The 18049-nt window shown below is 44.6% G+C and overlaps 1 protein-coding gene across 1 annotated transcript; it reads left to right on the top strand.

Annotated features, from left to right (window-relative positions):
* The first annotated feature begins 1641 nt into the window (after positions 1–1641).
* Positions 1642–15974, top strand: LOC132591766 (keratin, type II cytoskeletal 5-like). Its single transcript, XM_060272111.1, has 9 exons — positions 1642–2146; positions 4375–4589; positions 5408–5468; positions 7642–7737; positions 7876–8040; positions 9355–9480; positions 11635–11855; positions 14220–14254; positions 15577–15974. The coding sequence occupies exons 1-9, from the start codon at positions 1667–1669 to the stop codon at positions 15765–15767; spliced, it is 1590 nt and encodes a 529-aa protein (XP_060128094.1). The 5' UTR covers positions 1642–1666; the 3' UTR covers positions 15768–15974.
* Positions 15975–18049: the final 2075 nt, after the last annotated feature.

The raw sequence follows: 18049 nt of genomic DNA, 5'->3' as shown, positions 1-18049 counted from the left end.
TTCTACCCTGTTGTCACTACAGCCTGTGGTCCTGTGGGGTCCTGCTTGTGGTCAAACAGAACACAGACCAACCTCGTTTCAAATCCAAATCATGACATATTTGGGTTCAATTAAACTCTACTGAATGGGACCATAGCTTTCTTTGTACAAGGTTAAAGGTTCAGTCCTTGACCTTCTGCCTTGTTAAAGCATCTCCGAGGAATTGCACCAAAAACATGAGGCCACCTGCCAAACAGGAAACACAATTTAGACCTATGGTTTGACCCAAGGGAGCGTGTATCCTTTCTGATTGCATTATGGTGGTGGTGATGGTAGTGGTGACCAGTCCTTCCCTCTTCCTTGATAGCAGGAATAATAATAAATTCTGAAAATGTGTGTTGAAACAAGACTCCAGAATACTGTGAGGAGCCAAGGAAGACAATTCAATTCAGCCTTCAAATATACTGTACTTCACATTTAAAAAATAATATGGCGAGGATCCACCCTGAGATAACATTTGGAAATTCCAGAGAAGTACAAACTAAGCTAAGTAACTATATTCTGATCCACGAAATGATCAGGTCAGTTCACTCTGAAATTAACAATGAACAAATTCTTCCAGTATCTTTCATGAACTTTTTTGGGCCCATGGGCCCATTTACAAACATGAGAAACCAGTGCTGTTTTTCTAGAAAAAGAGGTGCAGAACTCACTACGAATGTCTCCCTTGTGGCCTTATAACAACCGAGAGGTGCCAGAACTGAGTTCTGGTGAGTTCCAGCTGAAAATTGCCTTGGGAGAAACTGCAATGGGCACTGCATACCTGCAAGCTGTGCTTTTGGCTACAGTAGAATGTTTGTTTCAAGCCTAATTTCAGCAAGGTGGAAGGAGGGGGTCCCGTGGGCAAAGGCTTTGATGGGCCCATGTGTGCCCATGAGCACCATGTTGGCAACCTCTGCTGAAATATTATAATATTAAAAGAAACCCAAACAATTCATTTCTACATTTACCACACACACACATGTACAATACCAATACAAAAAACTCACAAAATTATCATTCATTATTATAGGATCATCCTATAATAACAGTCCCTTAAAATAAGTTATAGCAATTTATTATTATTATTATTATTTCCTGATCATATTCTTTTTCAGTGATGGCTCCGACCTGGTGGGGGGGGGCAATATACTTCACAAATTGTCAACCACTCCCATAAATTACCAATGTGGGAGGGATAGATTTACTTGACTGCAGTAAATAGTACATTTACTAAAGGGGGGCGGAATAAAAGCTTTCTGAATGTTTATAGCTGACAATTTAATACCTGTGTTGGTCATGAGTGACAAGGATGATGAAATATGGATTTCAACTAGAGGCAGATACTGTGTTAATTATATAGGGGTAGCCTTCTGGAGTTAAAATGTTTGCAAGGTGAACATTTGATAATCTCAATGAAAGTCATTTTTTGCATTTCACCCAGACCCACTAGGTGTAAACATATTATTTAGTGGGTTTCAAGATAGGATGGGCTGGTGCCAGACGAACCAAGCCTGTGAATAGTTCGAATATCTTTCATTTCACTTCTCCAACCAAGCCCAGCTTCTGAAAGCCATATAAAGGAAGACTTGGAGAGGATTTTGGACTGTTCATATCTATCTCTCTACGCCACCACCTTTATGCTGCAATGAGCCGACAGCTGAATGCCAGATCTTTGAATGGAGGGAGGGGGTTTAGTGCTGGTTCTGCAATTGTTTTCGGAGGGGGCAGGATCAATGCCTCCTCTCCCAGCCGAAGAAGCACCGGAACAGCAAGTGGAATTGGTGGCGTTTACAGTAGAAGCCTCTACAACCTGGGGGGTACTAAGCGCATTTCCCAGAGTGTGGTTCCTGGAGGTGCACATCGTGGAGGTGGATTTGGTAACAATGCTGGGGTTAGTTTTGGTGGATTTCCTGGTGGTGGATGGGCCAATGGCAACTTTGGCAATGGAAGAAATGGCCTTGGGTTTCTTTCCCATCCTCCGGGTAGCATCCCAGAAGTCATCATTAACCAGAGCCTCCTGGCGCCACTTAACCTGGAAATTGATCCTGAGATCCAGAAAGTGCGCAGAGAAGAAAGAGAGCAGATCAAGAACCTCAATGACAAATTTGCTTCCTTTATAGACAAGGTAGGATTTTGAGCTGCTCTGTTAACTAACTGCTTCTTACTGTCGTTACATATTTCTAAATTGTTACTAAATTCCTTTGTCAAACAGGAAATATTTAGCAGTACTCCAAATTGATATGCCTGGGATTATGTTAGTTCATACAGTTTTGAATTATATATAATTTATCTGCCTCTTTCCCCCTTCGTGCAAACACTGTACAATTCTTAGCTCACTTGTCACCACCAATGGACATACTGATGATTATATAGGCACCTACTTTGGCCAGTTATTATCTAAATCTGGGAATGGGTCAGATTTCTTGGATTCTGCCTGTCTTTTCATTCTGGCAAATTAAAATCAATGAAAAACAGACATTTTAGTAGAAACATTACGCTACACTGAACCTTAAGCCACAGAATGTGGACAAGTGGATGATTTAATAAGACTGTCCTTTTTGAAATTAATTTGGAAATCTTCTAATGAAGTTTGGTGACGTTAAGGAAATGGGCTCTTTTCAGTTAGCCTTTACATTTGTAAGAAGATCTTCTAACAATGTATTCTGCCTACATCACCTGTTTCCATTTGAGAAAAAACAGCATGTGATAATATCATGGCATGATGCATTTGGGTTGAACTTACTTTTTGGGCAATTCTTAAGACCTGCTGTGATAGGTAGATAGATAGATAGATAGATAGATAGACAGTTAGATATAGAATATTGAAAGGCAACTCTATAATGTTACACCACTCCATAACACATATATTGACAAGTCTTGTGGGAGCCCAACGAACTCTCAGCATTGTTCTTGATTGGGGGGAAAAAACCAGGCGCAAGCCCAAGGAGGATAAAGAAACAAAAGGTAGAGCAGGTTCTTGTTGTCCAGGAAGAATGTCTGAATCAAATTCCATACTCAGATTTGTAAATTTAAATCCATACTTTTCCACCTAAGCCAGGGAAATTTAGCTGGTCATTTTAGTGTAGGGGAACATGGGTTGCAAGCTATATAGTAAAGCGATCAGGAGATTTCTTCATTGTAGACTGGGTGGGACACACAATACACCACCAGACTGTCTGTGATGCTGCTTCCTATGTGTTAGAGAAGAAATAAAATTGAAAAGAAAACTCAAGGAAATTTTCCTAATTTGATTCTCTTCCCCCAATTTGAACAATAGTTTTATGATTGCTATGATGGCAAGTGTCTCCATCTAGCAAGTGATATCCATTTGCGGAAGTAGACATTTGTGTCTGCAGCCAGTCAATGGATATTGACGTCTTATTGCTCATGCATACTGCAGTGTTTATCCAAATCATATTGAATGGGCTGGCTGGATGAACTTATTGATGCAGAGAGTGAGACCACTTTCCATCCAAGGCCAACAATTGTTTCTGCAACTACAGCTGAATCAGGACCAGGGTGTTTAGAAAACGTCTTTTATGTACAGGATTTGGGAAGGAAAATATTAATAGAATGTTAAGCATTATCATCCAGACTTACCATTTATAGAGTCAGTCATGCATCCAATGTCACAGTGTGGAGGTTCCAGCCAGCCAGCCAGCCAGCCAGTCAGCCATGCCCTTTTCCAGGAGTCCATTCTATTTCTCTCCTCTTAGGAAGTTTTCCATGCTCTCCCTCAATAGCCAGCATTTTGTGGTCACTCAGCATACTGTCCTCAATGTGCTGCTTTGGAAGTTCCCCTTTCCACAGGGTGTTCTGGTGTGTGTGTGTGTGTGTGCTTTTGCAAAATTGGGGTTTCCCTCGTGAGTGCAGATACTACCATCTACAGCATGGGCAGAATTGTTTTGACTACATAAGGATCCATACCTTTGCAATTAATATCAGGAATAGCCAATATTGTACCCTCCAGTCAGATGTTGCTGAACCACAACTCCTATCATCCCCGACCATCGACTGTGCTGGCTGGAACTTATGGGAGCTGTGGTCCAACAACTTCTGAAGGGCATCACATTGGCGGGTCTGAAAGAGAGTGCCCTGTCCTTTACAGTCGAAACTTGAATTTGAGCATTTTGGACTTCAAAATTTGCACTCAAAAATTCAACAGTTCAGTTTCTTTTCTTTTATGTCATGTGACATTTTAGTACAGTTGCTCTCCATGCTATGCCTGGAAGGGCTTAGAGTTGCAGTGTGGCTACCCTTGGCCAACTATATACATGTTGAAGTTGCTCACCAGTGATCTGTTGGGTACTTGCCAAGACACTCAGCCCCCCTTTCAATCTGTTTGATCCTCAGGTTCGATTCCTCGAGCAGCAGAACAAAGTCCTAGAGACCAAATGGAACCTCCTGCAGCAGCAACCCATCTCCCATGCGAAGAGCAACATGGATTCCCTCTTTGAGGCCTATACCAACAGCCTGAGGAAACATCTAGACTCTCTAAAGGGTGAAAGAGGGAGGCTGGGTTCAGAACTGAAGAACATGCAAGATCTAGTGGAAGACTTTAAGCGCAGGTAGGTGAGGAAAGGCAAGGCCAGCGCTCAGTTCTTCCCACCTGGAGTGCCATTCCCCAGTGATGGAGATGTACATTTTGAAGTTCAGGAGCTCATCATGACAGCCTTCATAGCTACGATCTGAGCAGCAGCTCTCAAATGCAGGCAGCTGTGTTATCCATATCTTCACAGACACTTCCCTGCACCAAAGCAACAGTAAATTTAATTAGGAACAACTGACAAGTCATAGATGTTAAAGAACAAATTTATCTGGTAAAGCACATCAGGCTTGAACCAAAGATCTTCAGCCCACTGAAATGCAACCTTTAGCTTTTAATTAGAAATGTAAACAATCTTGCAAAAGTACCCAGCTTCTCCTTGACCATTTCCCTCATTCTCTGCATCTCTAAGCTAATCAGTCACAAATAAACTAGCAATCCTCATCAGCACCACATTCACTTGCCAGCGCATTTGCCTGGCACTCTTTGCTCCTGTTTTGAGAAAGGTCTCCTATCATCGTTTACACATTTGATGGAAAGTGCCATTGTAGAATAGAAATTAGTAGAGCCCCTTACTCTCTATTTCACCTTGCCAGTGGCGTTTCCCCTGGTTTGTGCCACTTCTTCTTCTTCTTCTTCTTCTTCTTCTTCTTCTTCTTCTTCTTCTTCTTCCTCCTCCTCCTCCTCCTCCTCCTCCTCCTCCTCCTCCTCCTCCTCCTCTTCCCCTTCCCCTTCCTCTTCCTCTTCCTCTTCTTCTTCTTCTCTTTAAACAGATATTGAACAGATTATGGCCACAAATCCATCACAATATTTGGTTTTGTTTTCATTTACTCTCAAAAGGTACGAGGATGAAATCAACAAGCGCACCACTGCTGAGAATGAATTTGTACTGCTAAAAAAGGCAAGTCTTGAAGCGCACGCAAAGTGATGACACTCGTTATAAATTGGGGTGAAATCCCTCAGGCCTGAGGTCTGAATATAGCTCTGCCCAGGGCCGTCTTAAGCATATCCGGTGCCCTGGTGCCGTAGTGCGAAGATCCCTCCGGTGACCCCCCCCGCCCCGTTTCACAGCGCGGCTGTCTGGCGGGTGCAGCGCGGTGCCCCCCAGGTGGCCCAGTGCCCTGGCACCCTGCGCCACCCAGCCTTGCCATAAGGCCGGCCCTGGCTCTGCCCAGGCCTCTTTCTGGCTCTGGGGAATCTTCCTGCACAACCACACACACACTCTCCTCACTGGCCTGGCTTCATAGCCTCCGGGCTGAAATGTCCATGAACTCTAATAATGACTCTTGTGTGTCCAGGTGGAGGCTAGTGTGTGTGTAGTGTGTGTGTGTGTGTGTGTGTGTGTGTGTGTGTGCGTGTGTGTATAAGCCAACCTTCTGTACAAATGTAAAATCTACCTTCCTTTCCCTGCCCACACGGGCCTCTGGCCCTACCCACTACTGCCATGGGGCCCTTGGGGGGCTGCACAGAAGGGAATGTGGCCTTTGCTCTGAAAAAGGTTCTGCACACCTATTCCAAATGGAGGTAAATGAAGGGGAATGTGAGAATATGTAAATATACAGACAACCTACCCATCAACTGCCCTGCTTTAAGTGGAACATCCTGGAATTACAGGCTCTTCTGATTGGATCCCATGATGTCCTGTTTTGGCTCACACGAGAGCACAGCCCTGAAAGATGTGCATTGTGGGGGCCACACTCTCACACAAGTCACATGACTCGTGTAGGAGCTGCTCTCCCAATTTTCCTCTGTGGCATGTTGGTGGCTATGCAACTAGTGGATAAGAGGTTCTATTTACAATTAAAGCAGTGCATGAATTTTGTTAAATAAAAACAAACGAATGAATGAATGAATGAACGAACACATATGATTAGAATGAGCTCCATATTCGAGTGGGCACTGGAAAAAAAAAGCCCTCTGGTGTGCCTCCTCTCATGTTGATCTCTCCTGGTGGGCTTACCTGTTAGAGATTATGGTGGCAGCAGTGGCAGGCAGCTGTAGCAGGACTGGTGGAAGTAGCAGCATGGTAAGTCATCTGCCATGTAGATTTTCCACAGTGCTCTAGAATGATGCTACGCTGGGGATGCTATGAGTATCCACCAACATCTGTACTGGGCTCTGCCACAGCATTGGAGCCCTAGCAGCTGCTCAAGGATACCAACTGCTGATGCCATAGATAGATATAGATAGATAGATAGATAGATAGATAGATAGATAGATAGACTGATAGATAGATGAAGAATTGGTGCTTTTGAATTGTGGTGCTGGAGGAGACTCTTGAGAGTCCCATGGACTGCAAGAAGATCAAACCTATCCATTCTTAAGGAAATCAGCCCTGAGTGCTCCCTGGAAGGACAGATCGTGAAGCTGAGGCTCCAATACTTTGGCCACCTCATGAGAAGAGAAGAATCCTTGGAAAAGTCCCTGATGTTGGGAAAGATTGAGGGCACTAGGAGAAGGGGACGTCAGAGGACAAGATGGTTGGACAGTGTTCTTGAGGCTACGAACATGAGTTTGACCAAACTGCGGGAGGCAGTGCAAGACAGGAGTGCCTGGCGTGCTGTGGTCCATGGGGTCACGAAGAGTCGGACACGACTAAACGACTAAACAACAACAACAACAACAGATAGATAGATAGATAGATAGATAGATAGATATAGATAGATAGATGATAGATGCACAATCTCTTCCATTCAACATAGGATTTAAGTTTGGGAGAGTGGAGGGCACAAATCTGAGATCTAAGATGGTAATTTCAGGGCTTTTAGCGCTTAAAATGAAGGCCTATGTTTGGAAGGTGGGATGCAACGTGTTTGCATTTTTACCTCCCTGCTCCAACTGGATTCACCTTTTTTTTGGCAGAGGGAGGTGTGTTTTCAATGCTCTTCCCTTGCCCAGGACCTTGCATTGTAGATTTGGAAGGACTCTAGAGTAAAGCAGGAATGCCCTGCAGTTTGTGATTTACTCCCTGCAGTTACATCAAATACTTAACTTAGGCTAGACCTTCACTGCTGTGTGTTCATTTGACTGGCTCTTAACCCTTTATGATCTTCAATGTAATTTCCCCCTCCCAGGATGTGGATGCTGCCTACATGAACAAGGTGGAGCTGGAGACCAGGGTGGCTTCTCTGACAGATGAACTCAACTTCTTGAGATCCCTGTATGAAGTGGTGAGGATACTTTGTGTTCTCCTAAGGACCACCTGAGATTCCCTGCATGAAATAAACTGATTGCAAACATTCCTACCCTTATCGGGAGTCCATAGAGCAATAGCTACCCGTTGATTAAGATTTTTGTGTGACTTACAGGAGTTATCACAGATGCAAGGGCAGCTAAGTGACACCAGCATCATCCTCTCAATGGACAACAACCGTGACCTGGACTTGGACAGCATCATTGCAGAAGTCAAAGCTCAGTATGAAGATATGGCCAACAGGAGCCGAGCAGAAGCAGATGCCATGTACCAAAGCAAGGTGTGTACATCTGGCTTGGACAAGTAACATGGCAAGCAATGCAAAATGTGGCCGTTAAAATGCCACTCGAATCCATATGAAACTTGACAAATTCATCAGAAGAAATTTGGACACCTGTAGCAGATTGAAGCTATCCTTTTTAGGAAGGATCTCTATAACAAAAATGAATGTGCTCCCCAAACTATTGTTTCTCTTTCAATCGATCCCGATACTGGGTGGGACGGACCGTCTTCAGGGAATGGCAATGATAAATTTCAAAATTCATTTGGCAGGGGAAGAGACCCAGAACAAAACACCTAGTCTTAATTGATATTAAGGACAGAGGAGGCTTCTCACTGCCAGATAGAAGTCTATACTATGAGGCTGTCTGTCTCACCTGGTTGAGGGATTGGTGTTCATTGGGGAACCCAGACATATTAGATCTTGAAGGATTTAATATCAGGCACAGTTGGCATGCGTACCTGACCTATGGAAAGTACATAAGGACTTTACCAATCATATTATCAGAAAATCCTTATTTAAAGTCTGGGAGAAATACAGAGACCTCCTAGAACAGAAGATGCCATGGTGGATCTCACCAATTGAGGCAGTGGCTGCAAGGAGGGAAAACTCAAGTGGAAAGTGATCCACCTATCGAACATTACTTAAAGAAACTTGACAAATTCAAAACAGGAGAGTTAATGAGAATTTCTCACCTAAAAATAATCCCTGCAGTTAGAGCACTGTAGTACTTTTCTATTCATATGCTTTCTAGTTGCAAAGAAGAGCTCAAAACAATAAAAATCTATTGGCTTGCTTCTAAAAAAAACAATCTAGCCCACTCTTGTCTACTCTGGCTGGCTGCTATGGTCTTGGGCATAGAGAGGGAGAGGGCTTTCTCATCACATGCCACTCCTGTATGTAAACACATGCTTTGCCACTGATCTATGATCCTTCTTGTCTGGGAATTTCTGCATTCAAAAGCCAAAGTTGAAAATCTGAGGGACACTTGAGACTCAGAGGGTTTTTTGTTTTATGGCTTCTTGCTTTTGCAATTGTATGCTGAAACATGCCATTGAACTAATGGATGGAATTCAGCTTAGTGCTAGGTGGGGTATGCACTTGTGGATCAAGGTCTGCTTGCACAATGAGCCACCCACACCCCTACTCTACTCCACCTGCATGCCCCCTAAACCTATTTTGGGGGCATAGTGCTTCCCTCCAACTCCTCTCCCACCTTCAGCCACTGGCAGCTTCAGGCAGCTGCAACTGGTGATGGATTTGGCCTAAGGACTGGCAGCTGCTGTTATGCTTTATGGTGTCACATAAAATCAGTTTCAGGAACTTCAGCTCACAGCTGGGAAACATGACGATGCCTTGAAAAATTCCAAGATGGAGATTTCTGAATTGAATCGACTCATCCACAGACTAAGATCAGAAACGGAAAGTGTGAAGAAACAAGTAAGATGCATGTTCCTTTAGCAGATATGCATAGCAGAGGTTGTTTGTTTGCATCCAGTGATTGCTCTTCTCCATAAGTTGTTGGAATTCAGTTCCTATCAGCCTCAGCTAGCAAAATCAGAGGTCATGGGTGATGTGAGTTGTAGTCCAGCAACACCTGGAGAGTCACATGGTTCTCATCCATGGTCTAATAATGTTACAGTGAGTAGTACACATTGCAGTGACTTTTAATGGAGTGAATGTATTGCTAGCTAATTTAATAGCAGTAATGCTTTCTGGAAAAGAACTCAATCCAGCACTACTTAGCTCCAGCAGTTTTCCTATGGTTTTGCAATATTTGGGGTCAGTTTATATACACCCAAGGGTGGGAAAACTGTGGCCTTCCAGATTCTATTGGACTCCAACTCCCATCAGCTCCAGACAGCCTGGCCAATGGTCAATGATGATGGGAGTTGTAGTCCATCAAGATCTGAAGTGCCACAGATTCCCCACCTGTGATATTCACCCTGCTTTCAGGGTGTTTTAGCATCATCTTGTGAAGAAATGATCTTGAGTTAAGCCCAAGGCTGGCAATAATATTTATGTTTGATTCTACAAATATGCCCTGAATCCATTTCAACTAAATAATTCAGTTCCTAGTTTATGAATAGATTTGCTGCTTTCACAACACAATGGGGTTCTCTCATTTACCTGTTTAGCATTCCATAGATACAGGTGTGTCACGAATCCTTTAAATTACGACTGCTACAAACTTCAAAATGTAAACATGAATTTTTGAGTTGTGAACATTTCCTAAGTTGTTTTTGACTTACTGCATAGCTGCACCTGAGAGTTAAGGGCATAAAAATGGACCCCAGGAATCCAAATGAATGAATCATTCATTTAGAGGCAGAAAGAAGCATTCGAAACATACAAAGCACTTTCACTTGTGGTGCAAATTCTTAAAGCCCCAATTATTAAATTGATGGGTAGACCTATTGCAAAGACATTTCCTAAGTTGCATCACTTGTACTTGACAATGAAATGGAGATTGTGACTGTGTAAGACTTTTGTGACTTTTGCCTATGGCGCTGTTATTTCAGTTTGTTAAAAAGCTGTGCACTATGTTCCTACAGTTAAGTTAGTGTTCTTGTATCGGTTTGAGACTGTACTGGGCATATGGAAAATTTCTGAAATGACTGCTCCCCACATCAAATGGGGGGCACCTTTTGTGCTGTTGTGTGCAGTACCACCCCCCGATCCTATACGGCTCCTGGCAGTACAGCGTGGATATGTCCCCCCCCCAGGCTGGACACCTGGAGGCAGCCGCCTACCTCTGCCAGCTGGGGAGGCGTTGCCAGGAGAGAGTTGGCCAGGTAAGGGGAGGGATCACCCAGCCCACACAATAGCGGGCAAAACTTACCTGGGAGTTCTCAGTCGGCTTCAGAGCTTCTCCCACCCTGCCCTCCCTCAGTTAAGCCTTCTTTTGCAGGTTAACCTCTTCTTCACAGGTACGCAGGCACTGCTATGTTAGGGTCACTGTTGAAGGGCCGGAAATGGAATTTCCCTGCATTGGCAGGTTTTGCTTTCCCCGTAGCAAAACGTCAGAACTTTGGCGGTTTCAGGCCTTGGGCGGAATCCTTTAGTCTATCTTCCCTAAATACGTGTGCGGGTGTGTGTGTGAAGTGGTGACCCCCCCCTTCAGCGGTGATCCCACGGTTCCCTGTTAAAGGGGTTGTTTTGAGAGGAGGCACTGGCTATACGCCATTAGGTTGTCATTGCTCTCCCCTGCAATGGTGGTGAAATGGGGGGGGGGCTCTCTGCTTGAACAGATGATCTCCAGAGACAGCCCAATCCCCACACATGCTGGATAACCCTGATGTTCCCCAGATCCCCGGCCGGGGATTGGGGGGGATAAACACCCAATGCCTCAGCCAAGGTCTCCCCGCATCTGAACTTTTAATAAAGTTGTGTCCAAATTTTAACCCCATAACACATTGTCGGATATTGCCCAGGGTCGGGGGGGGGGGTTTCTCCACCTGTCCACCCAAATAAATCATAAATACTAATTAAAAAGGCTAATGTTTGCTCTGAAAAAAGGAGGAAAAGAGAGCTCTGGTTATATGAGCTGATTTCTATGTGAGCCGATTTCTATTCTTTGCATTTTCTCCATAGTGTGTCCATCTTCAGTCATCTATTGCTGAAGCTGAAGAACGTGGAGAGATAGCCCTCAAAGATGCAAGGGAGAAACTGTTGGAACTGGAGAATGCCATGCAGAAGGCTAAGGAGGAGTTGGCCCGCCTTTTGCGTGATTATCAGGAACTTTTGAATATTAAGCTAGCCCTGGATATTGAGATTGCCACCTACAGGACCCTCCTGGAAGGAGAAGAATGGAGGTGGGTGTGATGAAAACCAATGACATGGCTGACAGGCTGTCCACACTAGGACTAGTTGTTTCCATATTTACCATTTTCTCTGGAATTGATGTGTTTCACTCCTCAATTTATTCTTGAGAAACCAGGAACTGATCTCAAAAGGTTCTGTTCTCATTTTCCCTGTTGCCCTGTCTTATTCAAGTGTTGATTTGTTGTTGTTGTTGTTGTTGTTGTTGTTGTTGTTGTTGTTTAAACCCCATCACAATCTTCTGAGATCAGAACAAACTCTGGACTCAGCTAGGTAAGGGTAAAGGGACCCCTGACCATTAGGTCCAGTCGTGACCGACTCTGGGGTTGTGCGTTCATCTCGCATTATTGGCCGAGGGAGCCGGCATATAGCTTCCAGGTCATGTGGCCAGCATGACAAAGCCGCTTCTGGCAAACCAGAGCAGCACATGGAAACGCCGTTTACCTTCCCGCTGTAGCGGTTCCTATTTATCTACTTGCATTTTGACGTGCTTTCGAACTGCTAGGTTGGCAGGAGCTGGGACCGAGCAACGGGAGCTCACCCCGTCACAGGGATTCGAACCGCTGACCTTCTGATCAGCAAGCCCTAGGCTCAGTGGTTTAACCCACAGCTCAGCTATACAGCTGCAAATAAAATGTTTTAAGTGCAATATGCAATGTGACACTGGGTGGCGATGGTGAGCCTTATGGAAAATTCAATGTACTGTATTTTTAAAAATGCCTTTTACAAAAAATCTTCAGAACGCTTTTAATATGTGTGTAGAGTCAACCACTATTGTCTCATGTAACGACAAGCAATTTTACATTGTTAATGCTGCCTCCTACATCCCCCATCTTCATCCTCCTGTACATTTAGTGTTGGAGATAATAATAAGAATAATAATAATAATAATAATAATAGCAATAATAATAAATAAGCCTGGGTGATACTAACAAGTTTCTAGCTGATGAAGTTCAGTGCTATTGGGGTAGGGGAAGCCAGTTTTGCCAGCAAATCCTGAAGAGGGCACACGATCAGTTTCATTCAGTGCTGCTTGAAAAAATAATGGAAAATGTTGCTTGCCTCTTTATATAAAGACTAGATAATGCAATCACCCAGTGAACAGTGGCAGTACAAGTATAGCACTAATGCTTGTTTGCTGGTTTGCTTGTTTTAAAAAGTTGTCTGGCAGTATTAAATGTATGGTGGATACAATTTTCAAAATGTAAGTAGATTATCAAGCAATTTGCTTTGCTAACAATAATGCTAGCAAGTAAAAATGAATTCAGGCTAGCAATGTTCATATTCAGAATGGGAATCCTGTGGTCCTCCAGGTGCCGATGATCTACAGTTCTCATCATCCCTGATTGTTGGTCATGCTGGCTAGGAGTTTGATTCTGACAATGTCTGGAGGGCCATGGGATCCTCATCCCTGTACGGAGGTGATGATTTGCCACATTTATCAGCCATAAGCAATACACTCAATGGGGTGTACTTGACTGTTGCAGAAATCGAGTTTTCATTCAAACTTAACCAAATTCCCTTGACGAAGAACATCAGCAACTGCTGCCGAATCGATACTGCACTCTGAGCCGTTTTTCGCTATTTATCAGAACCTATTCCTGCAACTGCTGCAAAAAGAATGACTTGGACTGGGTTTTAGTAAATGCAGCGACTCAAATCGCACCACCAATTTCTGTGTCAACTCTGTTTTCCCCACTGAAGCGCATTTATTAAAAATATATCTTAAACTACAATTCTAAAACAACAGCAACAAACAACTGGCAGATTTAAACTTTTCAAGCTGAGAGAGGCAACCAGTCTTTTGTGGAGAAGAAAGCAAGTTGCAGGCAGGTGTAATTACTGAGAGAAGTGTAAGGTGGGAAAAAAGGTTTGTTTTGCTGAGAACAAAGACACCACAAGAGCCTGGGAGCACAATACCGTAGTGTCCCTGGAGATGGCAGCCCAGAATAATTAACATGCTGTTAATGTTAGCTGCGCCATCAGTTGCAACTGGCATTTTAAGAAACAAAGAGACAATTGAAATCAATTTTGCAATGGACAATTTCAGGTGGATTTACAAGGCCTTTTGTTAGCTGGATGATTTTATGAGCCAGTTTTGGGCAAGGTAATTTCAGCAGCCAACAAACACCAAAAAACCAGTGAGCTCAATCCCTGCTCAACAGTAAGATCCGTTGAACCCTATATACTCTTACTTGGGAGTAAGTCCTATTGAATTCAGTGGGGCTCAGTTTGGAGTAGACCTGAAAGTGTGCATGATGCAATAGTATCTGCAGACTTGCTTGAGAAGAAGGAGGATGTGGAGGACTGAATTGCTCACTTTTTATTTCTTTATTTTTTCTGCTTTTCCCAAACAGGATGTCTGGAGAATATGGCAGTGCTGTAAACATATGTAAGTAGTCAAAGATTTTGTGCTGGCATTCTGAGTTTGCAATGACAGCATGTTTCTGAAACACCTGGGCCAGATTCAAGTACCCGATTCCACTGGAAGCCAGAGCAAGGACTGTTGCTGGTCGGTGCAGTGAAGCTTTCCCTCTCTCCTCTCTCTGTGCCTCACCAAATCCACTCTCCAGAGGCAGGAGAAGCCCAGTACAGCATATGGGGGCAGGAGAGGGGATATTGATATTGCCTTATACTGCAGTGGACCATTGGTCCATTAGCTCAGCACTGTCTACTCTGACTGGCAGTAGCTCTCCTGGGTTTCAGGCAGAAATCTTTTTACTGTGGGTTAAACCACAGAGTCTAGGGCTTGTTGATCAGAAGGTCGGCGGTTCGAATCCCTGCAATGGGGTGAGCTCCCGTTGCTCGGTCCCAGCTCCTGCCCACCTAGCAGTTCGAAAGCACGCCAAAAAGTGCAAGTAGATAAATAGGTACCGCTCTGGCGGGAAGGTAAACGGCATTTCCGTGCGCTGCTCTGGTTCACCAGAAGCAGCTTTGTCATGCTGGCCACATGACCCGGAAGCTGTCTGCGGACAAACGCCGGCTCCCTCGGCCTATAGAGCGAGATGAGCGCCGCAACCCCAGAGTCGGACATGACTGGACCTGATGGTCAGGGGCCCCTTTACTTGGGGATACCTGAGGTTGAAGCTAGGACCTTCCATGTAAAGCAGTTACTGTACCACTAAGCTGTGAACCTTCCCCAAGTTACAGCCCCTAATGAATAAGGATTCAGATTGTTTGCACATTAAATGTTCCGAACATTTCCAAAGCTTTTAAGTGTGAATATCATATACTAACAGGGAACTCTTTCTCCTAAAGTGGACCCTTAGTTATCTGAAGTACTTAAAAAAAAAAAGCAGGCGGACAAGACCAAAAACAACTCAGTGGGGACTGAACATCCTCAGATGGTGCAGAATAGTGACTGAGTGTTAGGAGAAAAATGGGAAAGACTGGATGAGGGGAGGTGGGTGAAGTGGAGTTTCTTAGAAAAGGACCCGGCTGGCTGGCTAGCTAGCTGCTGGATTTTTAGAAAAAAAGGAACTCCTCTCTACAATGTTTTGATGCATGGGCAATTTTTATTATGCCAAATTGTATCAGGCTTAACTGAATGAGTGTCTCACTTGGTTATCTCTCTAAAATTAGTGTGCCACAATTAAAATGATCTTCTTCTTCTTCTTCTTCTTCTTCTTCTTCTTCTTCTTCTTCTTCTTCTTCCTCTTCCTCTTCCTCTTCCTCTTCCTCTTCCTCTTCCTCTTCCTCTTCCTCTTCCTGAAGCTGTAGTTAGCAACAGTGGCATGGCAGGAGGAAGTGGACTGAGCCACAGAGAAGGGCTCAGCATCAGAAGTTGCTCAAGTTCTGGAAGCGGCAGAGGCGTTGTGGGATATGGCTCTGGAGGTGGAGGAAGTTGCTCCGGCCTGAAAATCATATCAACAACCTCTACGAGCAAAAGGACAACCGCCAGATGAACCATAATCATAATGTACTGAAGGACCAAACTGACCACTTGCAAAGCCTATAGGCTGTCAACACTAAATAACTGCTGTGAAGAAACTTGCCCTTTGTGTGCAACAACTCTTTTTCATGGCTTCAGAGCTGGGGTGGGAAACCTGTGGCACTCTACATGTTGCTAGACTATATCTCTCAGCATCCTTGGCCACTGACCATGTTGGCTGGCGGTGATATATATAAAATCTCCTACAAGCATTTAATTTTAACTGCTATGGCTCCCCACTCCTCCAAATCCTGAGAACAGCACAATGCTGAGAAGCCTCTAGTTAGGCTTCGCTAACCACCCTTGCACAATGAACTACAATTCCCAAGGTTCCCTTCAAAGAGGGGGTGACAGTTAATTCAATACAGTGGTACCTCTAGTTATGGACTCGAACCGTTCTGGGGTGCCGTTCGCACCCTGAAAAGTCCGCAACTAGAGCACCACTTCTGCGCATGTGCGTGGCATGATAGAGTGCTTCTGCACATGCACGAGGTGTGTGGAGCGTTTCTGCGCGCATGTGCGCATGGGGAAACCCAGAAGTATACACTTCCGGGTTTGCCATATTCGTATCCTGAAAAAACGCAACCAGAGACTGACGTAACAAGAGGTATAACTGTATAAATCTGTGGTGTGCTGGGCTGTTAATATGCTGTCAATATTATTCTGCACTGTTGCTTTGTGTTGCAAAAAATGGTTTGTGACACAGCAGCTCAGAATGGCACACTAACAAACATTCTCTCTCTGCTTCCCCCATTCAAGCAGTTTGATCTTGCAAGTTTGAGTTCATCTTAAGTGTGCCTGGCTACCACTATAGCCCTTTAGGTGAGGGGCTCAATGCCCAATCACCCATCACTTGCTCCCACTGTGCTTTCTAAGGTCCTTCTGTGATGTCAGGACCTCCCCCAAAGCACTGATATTTCACTTTACTGATGGGCTCGTATGGCACAATCCCAGAATGAGAAAAGAATCACAGGCCCACCAATGCTTGTTTGTGAGAACATACTATCTCCAAGGTTTTTTGAGGAGGGGGCGGTTGGGGACTGATGGGACATCCTATCTATAGCTCCCATCCCCAAACAGAAAGCCCCTGGAGGACAGAAAGTTAGCAACAATGCACTTTTCTGCAATGACTAATGAGAAAACATCCCCAGTGGAATCCTATTTCCTCATTGGCTGTGAGCAGAGCATATGTTAACTCAACAGTGAGCAAAGGGCATGAACCTCCTGAGCTACCTGGTTGTGCTACACTAATACTAATACTACTAATAATAATATTTATACCCCGCCCTTCCCAGTCAAGACCGGGCTCAGGGCAGCTAACAACAAAAATATCAACGCAAGTATAAAAGAAACAATTCAATTAAAATGCAGGTTAACACAATGTTAAAATTCTATTTTAAAATTAAAAATCTACAAGCAAGATAAAACCATTATAAGATAAAACCTTAGGGGAGGGTAACCCCGGGGTCAGACTGCGTCAGTCCAAAGGCCAAGCGGAACAGCTCTGTCTTGCAAGCCCTACAAAAAGATGACGAATCCCGCAGGGCCCTAGTCTCCTGAGACAGAGCGTTCCACCAGGTCGGAGCCAGTACTGAGAAGGCCCTGGTCCTGGTCGAGGCCAGCCTAACCACCTTGTGACTCGGGATCTCCAGTATGTTATTATTTGTGGACCTTAATGTCCTCTGCGGGGCATACCGGGAGAGGCGATCCCATAGGTATGAGGGTCCTAAGCCGCATAAGGCTTTAAAGGTCAAAACCAGCACCTTAAACCTGATCCTGTACTCCACCGGGAGCCAGTGCACTAAAGGTGGGGACTGCCTGCTGACCCAGACAATAAGCCCTAGCCAGGCATTACATGGGTGTTGGGCATTCACCTTTTGGAAGTAGGAATGCTCAATGGGTGGATGTCGGGGGGATTTCAGGGACGGGGCTTGTGATATTAGGGACTGTAGTGCAAGACTGCTTCCCCTTCAACACAGGAGTGCCTTGTTGTTGTTTAGTCATTTAGTCGTGTCCAACTCTTCGTGACCCCATGGACCATAGCACACCAGGCACTCCTGTCTTCCACTGCCTCCTACAGTTTGGTCAGACTCATGTTGGTAGCTTCGGGAACACTGTCCAGCCACCTCGTCCTCTGCTGTCCCCTTCTCCTTGTGCCCTCAATTTTCCCCAACATCAGGGTCTTTTCCAGGGAGTCTTCTCTTCTCAATAAGGTGGCCAAAGTATTGGAGCCTCAGCTTCAGGATCTGTCCTTCC

Source organism: Zootoca vivipara, chromosome 2, assembly GCF_963506605.1.
Source record: "Zootoca vivipara chromosome 2, rZooViv1.1, whole genome shotgun sequence".
Classification (NCBI taxonomy): Eukaryota; Metazoa; Chordata; class Lepidosauria; order Squamata; family Lacertidae; genus Zootoca; species Zootoca vivipara.
Note: the sequence above shows the minus strand (reverse complement) of the source record. Positions and strands in the feature narration are given on the sequence as shown.